The 11,503-nt window shown below is 19.9% G+C and overlaps 2 protein-coding genes across 2 annotated transcripts; both read right to left on the bottom strand.

The window, feature by feature from the left end:
- Positions 1-248: 248 nt before the first annotated feature.
- On the bottom strand, positions 249-5,096 carry PRSY57_1130200 (oxysterol-binding protein-related protein 2; the record flags this gene model as incomplete). Its single annotated transcript, XM_012908265.2, has 1 exon — positions 249-5,096. One exon carries the CDS (start codon positions 5,094-5,096, stop codon positions 249-251), a length of 4,848 nt encoding a protein of 1,615 aa, XP_012763719.2.
- Positions 5,097-7,344: 2,248 nt separating this feature from the next.
- On the bottom strand, positions 7,345-9,606 carry PRSY57_1130300 (hypothetical protein; the record flags this gene model as incomplete). Its single annotated transcript, XM_012908266.2, has 1 exon — positions 7,345-9,606. The coding sequence occupies one exon, from the start codon at positions 9,604-9,606 to the stop codon at positions 7,345-7,347; it is 2,262 nt and encodes a 753-aa protein (XP_012763720.2).
- Between the last annotated feature and the right edge of the window lie 1,897 nt (positions 9,607-11,503).

The following is an 11,503-nucleotide window of genomic DNA, read 5'->3' on the forward strand; positions in this document are numbered from 1 at the left end:
GGAGGAACTATGGTTTAACAAATGTGATATATAAAAATATTTTTTGACTTTGATTATAATGATATTATAAAAAAACAAAACAAATAATTTTTTCTTTAAAAAACAAATATAACGCATAAAATGTGTATGTATGTATATATATATATCCTTCTTCTTCTTATTATTATTATATGCATAAAGAAAAATGTCTTGAAGCTTATGATATGTTCATAATTATTATTAATATATTTTTAATCTTTTATTATATTTTAAAATATATCGGGTGTATCGGAGAATTGATTTTTATCTTTGGTTATCCAATATTTATTATTAAACAAATAGATATCTCTATCATTAAATATAGGATCTTTATGTTTGTAGAACCATTTTGGTTCATATTTATTTGTATTATTAAATTTTTTTGCGTTTTGTCTTTGTTTATTTTCTAATCTTTGTTTTTCACTCATAGCAACCTCTATATTACCATTTTCATAATACCTTTGATCTGGTCTAAATCTACTATCTGTACAGGCGATAGCTGCTCCTTTATCTTTATCATATTCTTTTGTTATTTCGTTTAATTCAACAGTCATATAATTGAAACCATAATATTGTTCTGAGTTGTGAGGTCTTTTATGTGCTTTCCATACACATATAGAATTTAAATTTCCTATATTATTTTCATATAGTTGCCAATCAATAGTATTAATAAATTCATTTAATGTATTTTTATTATAATGATAAATATTTTCACTACCATCTTCATTAAAAAAATAATTATCATATTCTAATTTCTTCATATCTTTTACATATGCAATATATATTTCTTGTGACCATTTCCCATAAATAAAAAAAATTATGTTTTTATATCTATCACAAACAACACCTCTAACATTATGAATTTCTTTTTCAAACCATCCTTTTCTTATATATTTAACGATTGAAAAGTCCCCATTATTATGATTACGTATTAATATATTCCCGTGTAGTTCAACCCACAGCTTTCCAAATATTACATTGTGGATAATCATATTTGCTCTTTCATATGTGTAGTGTTCTTTATCATATAATAAATGGTCATCATTATAATCATCATCATTATTATGACCATTATTATTATTATCATCATTATTATGACCATTATTATTATTATCATCATTATTATGACCATTATTATTATTATCATCATTATTATGACCATTATTATTATTATCATCATTATTATCATCATCATTATTATCACCATCATTATTATCATCATCATTATTATCATCATCATTATTATCACCATCATTATTATCACCATCTTTTGTGTTCTTACACGTTCCTTTGTCCTTATAAAATTCTTTCCTTATAGGGGACATACAATTATTTCCCTTCTCCTCACTTTTCATATTACCATTTAATAATTCATTTTCAATTTGTTCGCATTTATCATTTTTTAAATTTATATCATTAGATATTCCATCTGTGTGTATATATGTATCATCTGTATGTTTCTTTTTTCCACAAAAATTATAATTATTAATCATTTTTGATTCTGTATTTCCCTTCTTCACCTGATTATTATGAATATTATTATTTATTTTGTTTTCCATTTTGTCTTCCATTTTGTTTTCCATTTTGTTTTCCATTTTGTTTTCCATTTTATTTTCAGACATCATTGTTTTCTTGTACTTAAGAATCAGATGACTTGATCCAGGCATAGTGACCTCAACGGATTTTCCCAATATATGAACATTAGCCATTATACTTGCATAATTTTCCATATATTCATTATGACAATGATATGCTGTTATAGGAGGGTGATGAACCACCTGCTCCGATATAAAACGAAACTTTCTATGTGTCAATTCATATGTTTCTCCAAGCAACGGATTAAACGGTTTATATGTTCTACCTATGACTGAAGCGTACGGTGATATAGTAAATGCTGTTACAAAAGCTAATCTACTTGTGCTTTCTTTTTCCCTTGACGCATATTTTAATAAATATATATATTGGAAGTCTTCAGCTAATCTTTGAAGAAATGAAGAAGGTTCATTTAAATATATAGGCATACCAATACGAGATAAATCCTTTCCTATGCAATCTTTTAAAAGGGACCACATACTAATTTTTATTTCAGTTCTAGGACTCGGCAATTTTTTTCTTCTCTTAATACTTTTATCGGTATATATTTCGATATCTTTAAAATTTAATGCTTTTATATTTTTAGAATTACACAAAGGGATAAGTGAAAAATTAATACTTTTCAAATGATTATCTAAATTATTGTTGTCATATAAATGATTGTCACAAGGGGTTATATCACATTTGTGATTATCTCTATATATTGTTTTATTCTTACTCGTGTCCCTTACATAAATATTATTCTTCTTCTTATTATTATTATTATTATTGTTGTTATTATTATTATTATTATCATTATTGTTGTTATTATTATTATCATTATTGTTGTTGTTATTATTATTATTGTCATGATCATCTTCAATCCCCATTCGTTTGCGTATTATATCCTTATCTTCCACACTGTCATCACACACAAAATGATCCTTTTTATAAACATCGCATGTTATTAAACTGTTCCTCACATCGCCAAGAGCAATATCATCCTCCGTACTCACCGTATTCCTTTTGGTTTCATTAAGATGTTTATGATTCAAAATTGTTTTCAAAAAAACATCTGTTGTACAATCCTCTTCAATAGTAGTCATATTATCATCATGATCACTAGATTTTGTTTTTATAATTAAATCTCTTTGCTCTGATGTTTGATGTGAAAATGTTTTTTCATTTTCCTGATCACTATTAATATAATTATAATAATGTTCATCTATATGAGCATTCATCTTTTCATCTTTATTATTACTAGTACTATGTGTTGTTAACATGTGTTCCTTATTATAGGTAAGATTTTGATCTGGTATGTTATTTGTATTATGAATCTTTTTTATTTTATCTGAGTTTTCATTTTTATCTCCCTCACTACTATATAGGCTCATAGAGTTTTTGGATTCGTCTTCAAAAATATCATTTGATGATATATTTTTATCATAAACAAATTCATCACAATCGTAAAATAAATCCTCTTGTTGTTGTTTTTTTTGTTGTTTTTTTTGTTGTTTTTTTTGTTTTTGTTTTTGTGAATTATATATTTCTTTATCTTCTTCTTCTTCGTCTTCTTCACTTAAAGCAGCACATTGATAAAGTTGAAAGTGTTTTAATTTATCTTTTATTTCTTCTTCCAAGTGAGTAAGATTATTAATTTCTTGGGATTTTTCAAGATAATAATTTTGTTTGGCCAAAAGTTTTAATGACTGATTCATACATTTTGAATGTATGGATTCTTCCTTTAATAATAATTCTGTACATTGTATATATTTCTCTATAATAATATGAGCATATTGTATGGAAAAACATAGTTGTGATAATAAGGAAAGTAATTCATCACTTTTTATTTGTAAATTATTACCATTATTAAAATTGTTATTAACATAATCATTAACATAATCATTAACATAATCATTAATATCACCAATAATATTATTATTAACATCACCATTAATATTATTATTAACATCACCATTAATATTATTATTAACATCACCATTAATATTATTATTAACATCACCATTAATATTATTATTAACATCACCATTAATATTATTATTAACATCACCAATAATATCATTATTAACATCACCAATAATATCATTATTAACATCACCATTAATATTATTATTAATATCACCATTAATATCATTATTAACATCACCATTAGTATTATTATTAACATCATCATGAACACCCTTTTTAATATTATTTTTTACTTTTTTCTTTAATATAGATCTTGCTTGATAATACTCAGCACTCTTTAATACATCCGTTGTCATTTCTTTGAGAGATATTATATTCTTCATTAAACATAAGGTTGGATTTTTATCTTCAAAATCAGTTGAGCTAATAAATATATCTTCTAGATTATATTTTTTATTATAACTATTCATTTTTTTAATAACTTCAGGTGTATCCAAGGTGGATGATGATGATGATAATCTTTCAACATTATCATCTTTATAAAAAATATATTCATTTGATTTATAATTAATATTTTGATTTTTATTTACCTGACTATATGATAACATATTATTATTGTCAGTATATAAAAGACTTTTATAATTTTTATCATGTGACATACATATATCTTTTCTTTCATATGGTACATCTTTATCATTCCTTTCGTATATCACATTTTTTACAATATTATTAGGTTCGTCCCCTTTTACATTTTCCTGAATTTTATGAACTATACAATCTACGTTTTTTTCTTTTTTTATTATTTCTTTATTATTATTGGACAACTCCTTTTCTGTTTGATTGTTAGTGTTCTTTCTAGGATCATTAAAATGTTGATCTTCCCTTTTAATACATTTGGATGAATTTTTAATAATATTTTTTAAAAACAAGGAATTATTAGACATATTAAATACTTGTACTGCATCAGGGATATTATAATGTCCATTTTTGTTTTTATAATTATTACCATTAATATAATTTAGTTGTGCTTTTTTAAAAGAGATATACCATTTATGTTTATCTTCTGGTGAGTTTGCTTTTAAATATAACACACCTTGTTCGTTTGTATCGATTTCAAAATGTAATTGATCATCTGGACATACTTTAATTTTACAATGTGTTAATACAAAAGATTCTTTCGTAGGAGAATATTTATCAAGTGAATATCTTAATAATCCATTTTCTAAAATAAAATATCTAGGTCTATAACTTCCAATAATATTAGTCCATTTATTTAACCATCCTTCATGTATAATTTTTTTATCTCGATAAATTTTACTTTTGTCTATATTATTAAATAATGATCCTGGTCCTGGCCCTGGTTTTGATTTTGATTTTGATTTTCTTTTCTTTATATATTCTTCTTCATAATTATTATCATTATATTTGTTTTCTTGATCTTTCTTATTATTATTTTTTTTCCTTTTTATATAATTTACATTATTATTATTTAACGTATTATCTGAAGTTTTATTGCTACCTAATGAATTACGTTTCTCTCCAAAAATTTTTATATTTAAATACTTACCACCTATCATAATTTTCTTTTTATCCTTTTTTTTTTTTTTTTTTTTTTTTTTTTTTTTTTTTTTTNTAATGTATTCATGATTCAATTTTTCCTTATATATATTATATTATATTATATATATATATATATATATATATATTATATATATAATATAAAATTAAAATGAAGATACAAATAAAAATATTAATATGAATAATATATATGAAATGTGCATGAATTTAATGCGACATATATATATATATATATATATATTGTGTTAAATAATTATATTATATATACTCTTTTATTATTTTGCTTTCATTTTAAAAAATAAAAAAAGATAACACATGCTAATTAATTCTTCTTTTTCTTTTTCTTTTTATTTATTTATTATGACTTTTTTCTTTTTTTATAAACAACAAATTATATAATTAGAAAAATAAAAAAACAAATAAGTAAACACACACACATATATATATATATATATATATATATATATATATTATGTAGTTGTATATAATAGACCTTAATATATATAGAACAAAAAGAGAAAAATTACCTTGTTGTTTAATGTCTTCATTTCTATATTATTATTATTGTTAATATTTTTTTCTTCTATAATAAAAAATATAAATAATTATACAAACATGTACAATAATATATATATATATATATAATTATATAAAAATAATTTACCATTAATCATCTTATAGTCATAATAGATCAAACGGATTAACAGTGGTACACTTTCCATTTGTTCATCCTTAGAAAAAAAAAAAAATATATATAAATATAAATAATATATATATATATAAACAAATAAATAAAATAATTAATTATACATGTAACAAATAAATACATATATTCATATATATATATATATATATATATATATATATATCCTAATGTGAATAAGTCATCTTTATAATAAAAACCTCATAATAAAAAACCATATTATAAATTTCAAATGTATTTAATTATATAAAAAAAATTAAGCATCATAAAATAAAAATATATAAATATAAATATACATATATATATATATATAAATTATATTTTTAACTTTCAACTTTTACGTTTTAATTCTTAATTTTTTTTTTTTTTTTTTATATTTTTATATTTAAATGTTACATATTTTATATTTATTTAATTTGGGTTAATCTTTTCTTTATTTTTTTAAAAAAAAAAAAAAAAAAAAAAAAAAAACATTCAAATGTACTAAGTTTCATATAATACTTTTTTTACACAAAATAATTGGTGAGAAAAAAAAAAAACAAAAAAAAATTCGAAAAAAAAACAAAGAAATGAAAAGTTTTACTTTAAATTATATAAATATATAAATATATAAATAAATCAATAAATAAACATATATATATATATATATTATATTATATATTATTAATTTATATATATATAATAGTAAAATTATAGTTATAAATTTTCAAGATAAGAAAAGAGTTCTTTTTCTAGGTTCCTATATATTATATATTAAAATATTAAAAAGGAACTTAAAAATTGATCATAATATTATTATACATAATAATGTATAAAATTTAAATATGCTTTTTTTTTAAATTTATAAAAATATTAATTATTAATAATTATATCTTTTTATTTAATACTATTATTAAAAAAAAAAAAAAAAAAAAGAAAAAAAAAAAATTTAATTTCACAAATGTGAATGTGAAAAGGAAAAATTCTTATTCTACTAATATTTATTAGTATTATATATATATATATAATTATATATATATTTGTATGGGTACTTTTTTTTTTTTTCTTTTTTTTTTAAATAAAATATACACCTTAGATGAATAAAAATTTTATATGCTTATTTATTTTTTATTAATATTTCCAGTATAATATATACAATAACGTTGTGTCATATTATGTAATCTAAACAGTTTATATATATATATATATGTAAACATTTTATAACTGTACTTTTTTATTATGCAATATTATATTCATCATATTGAATATTTTATAAACATAATAAAATTTATTTGTTTTTTTTTTTTTTTTTTTTTTTTTGTTATGCCATTTGCTTTATTTTGATCTAAAAATTTTAAATATATATATTATATAAAGGTCTCTTTTATAATAGATTAAGGTACATGGCCTTTTGAACAATATAATAAGAATACCACATAATATATTAAAAATATGTAGACGTTTTAATAATATACATTTTTGTTATATGCATCCCTTTGATTTATTTATTAATTTATTTATAAATTTATTTTTATTTTTAATTTTAATTTTAATTTTTTTTTTTTTCATTTCATTAGAATATCCATATTTTGTTTCTTTTTATTTTTATTTTTCTTTTTATTTTTCTTTTTATTTTTCATTTTACTCTTCATTTTATTTTTTATTTTTATTTTTATTTTTTTTTTATCCTCTTTTTTTTCGTTATAATTTTTGGAGAGACGAGTATATGGATTTTTTTTTTCGGATAATCTGATGTAACGATTAGAATGTGTTTTGAAATGAAAGAAACATGGATAAGTTTGTGAGATATGATTTGTACAAATTTTTTTTTTTGAATTACTGCAATTTCTGTCTTTCCAATAATATATAATATAGAAAATAATAAATATAATTAAAGAGGGTACAATAGCTGTAATCAACAGAATAATATAATGATATTTTAAATTTCTACATGTTATACAATTTATATGTTTTGGTAATAATTTAGTACTATCAACTAAAGTATATATAACATGAAATATATTTGAATTGTTTATTTGTTTTTTTATTTGTTTAATAGTTATATAAGTATATGATTCATTTTGTTCATGAGCTTTTCTTTTCTTTGTCGACAATTTAATATGTATAATAATTTCACGTATATTCATTTTAATTAATACATTATTTATCAATTTAATATCTATACCCTCTCCAAAATGTCCAACTACTTTTATCATATCACCATCCTGATATTTTAAACACCCCCCATAAAAATATATATCATATAATGAGCTAATATATGCAAAATTTTTAAAGAAAAATTTTTGTAAATGGCTAAAGGTAAATTTCAATTTCTTCTTTATTCTTAGAAATATATGTAAGGATAAATCCTCATATTTCTTTTCTTCTTTTGCTTTGTTATGTTGCTTATCACCAAATATGTATTTTGATGTAATGAAGGAGGTATATTTATAATTATCAAGAAAAGAATCGTCGTTATAAAATATATAATTCATAAAAATGTTGTACATATATTCTATAGTAAAATGAAAGTCGTGTATATCATGTGCGGGATTATTTTGGTAAGTATGGTTATCATGTTGTCTAGAATCGTAGTAATTATTACTTCTATCACGTGTGGTATTATAATCATAACGTGTGGTATTATAATCATCACGTGTGGTATTATAATAATTCCCTTTATTCTTATTATCATCATTTTGCCGTGTTGTCTCCTTGTTTCCTTCAATATTATTACCTATCATCACCTGAATGACAACTTTGTCCTTGTTGATATTAAAATATTCTTCTGTAAATTGATTATTTATTTTTATATTTTCATCTGTGGTATATAAATTATGTTTATTAAATGTAGCATATCCTATTACACGTACTGGAGGAATATATACATTCATTAACTTGTTCAACAAAAAAGATAACTTTTCTTTACCTATAACATTTGGATATAAATGTTGTATATGTTCGTTTATAATATGTTTAAATTTATTTTCTATATTTTTTATTATATCATCATTTATTATTTTTATATCATTCATTATTTGTACATCTTTGTTTAATTCTCTTAACTCATTATTTTTATTATTTAATTTTATATTTATCTCTTTTGGTTTTGTTCTTTCCTTTTTCTTATTTAAAGATATATACATTAATATACCATCATTATTTAGAGATAATTCATATTTCATTATCTTTCTTAAATAATTTAAACTCATCCATTGGTTTATCGTATTTTCATACATCAATATTAACATATTTTTTCTTTCCTTATTATTAAATAATGAATGATAACTTATTATTATAGATACATATAAAATATCTAACAATAATTGTATCTTTTTATAACTTTCTTTACCATTTAATGTTTTTAGTTCATAATCAAATGGTAGAAGAGATAATAAAGTTATTCTGTTCCTATTTTGTCTTACCCTCTTTTCAATCTCAATATTTATATTATTATTTTCATATAATTCCTTATATCTTTTATCTTCTCCAATTTTTTTAATTTCTTCATATAATTTCATATACATTTCGTTTTGATGATTTATGTTCATACTAAGCATTATCTTTTCAAAAGATTCTTTTACATCTCCTAAATGTACATACTTATTTAAATATTGTACTTTTATAAGAAATTTTACAAATACCAAACGGAAAAAATCATAATCATCTTCATAAAATATTCGGGATAATTTATTGTTGTAAAAGCTTCTTGTGAAAAAATTACTTTCCTTCATATTCCTGTTTATTATGTTATAGTTATCTTTAAAAATGAAAATTGTAGTGGTTATGTACACCATGTAGTACATATAGGTGATCATATTCATCATAACCACAAAATAAAAGCAAAAAAAAAAAAAAAAAAAAAAAAAAAAAAAAAAAAAAAAAAAAAAAGAGTAAAATAGGAGAATAAATAAATCAAACATGAGTAGCCCAAGAATAACATTAATATTTATATTATTATAGGAGATGATAACATAAATAGGTTGTGGAATATATTATTTAATTTAATCATTGTAATCGATTCATATATAAAGAGATGAAAAAAATTAATATATATATATATATATATATATATATATATATATATATATATGATAGGATGTAAAAATTTTATGTAGACATACATAATCAAGGGTCCATTTAAAAATAAATTTAAGAGGCATCAATAATAATTTGTTACACCCACTTTAAAAATTTAAAAAAAAAAAAAAAAAATGCCATTAAAAGGATATATATTTTATTCCTTATAAATCATATTTGTGGTATGTATTTAAGTTTTTTAATTATTAAGATATATATTTGTCTCCTTTGACTGACGCCATTTTGGTTATATATAAATAAATGAATAAGTATACGTGAGAAAAAAAAAGGCGTCCCACTATAACAATATATTTTTAATGCAACAGTTATAGGAAGATTTTTTTTCTACAAAAGTAAGTTCGAATCATTTTCTCTCTCTCTTTCAAAAAAACAAAAAAAAAACAAAAAAAAAAACAATAATAATAATAAAGTAATATAAAATAAGAGATTGTCTTATAAAAAAAAATTGTCTTTTTACATTTTCATGCTTTCTCCTTTTTCTTTTTATATTTTTTCCAGATTACAGAATTAATATTTTTCCTCAAGAGAATAAAGGAGAAAATTTTCTTCATTTTATATATGCAAAATTAAATACAAGGGAAAATGTTTATATATAGAACAGACCAATAAACACCACGTTATATTTAAATATAAAAAGAACAAAGGTATACATACGATATATTTTTTTTTTTAATAATTAGATAATGTTCGTATGATTTGTTTTTTTTTTTTCTTAACATATAGAAAAATTTTCATTCGAATATATTGCACACATGACATCCGTTGTACAATCATCATAAAAATGAAGAGAAAAAAAATATATAAATGAATAAATAAATAAATAAATAAATAAATAAATATATATATATATATATATATATATATATATATATATATATATAATATATGGTATATTGCATGCAGAGAGTATAAATAAATATATATATATATATATATATATATATATATATATATATATATATATTGTTACATATTCTTATTTTGCTTTTATATTTTCGCTTGTTAAATTTTTCCTTGTTCTTTTTCTTTTTCATTATTTTCATTACTATTTAAATTTGAAGAATATCTAATTATAATTATTTAATAAACATATCCCATTTTGAATTAATTCAAAAAAATGACTTCCTTTTTTACCTGTCTTTTTTTTTTTTTTTTTTTTTTTAATTTTACCTGACTTGTTAATGTAATATTTATCACGTTTAATAATTTTTATAAAATGATAAGAAAAAAGATAAGCAAATATATTTAACAAGAAATAATAAAATAAATAAATAAATAAATATATATATATATATATATATATATATATATAATAAAACGAGGTGATGATAAGCATACACTATTATATAAATTTTCATAACATCTTTGTTAACATATATAATTATTTACCAACTTAATATTTAATTATTTTATATATGCTTTGTTAATTAAGGGAAGGACATTCTTCATCCTTATCGATATTATATATAAATAAATAAATATAAATATATATATATATATATATATATTTATATTTATATTTATATTTATATATTGGCTCTTTTTCTTTAATACTATTGTAAAACTTATAATGTACATTTTTTTTTTTTTTTTTTTTTTTTTTTTTTTTTTTTTTTTTTTTTT

Source organism: Plasmodium reichenowi, chromosome 11 (genome assembly GCF_001601855.1).
Source record: "Plasmodium reichenowi strain SY57 chromosome 11, whole genome shotgun sequence".
Classification (NCBI taxonomy): domain Eukaryota; phylum Apicomplexa; class Aconoidasida; order Haemosporida; family Plasmodiidae; genus Plasmodium; species Plasmodium reichenowi.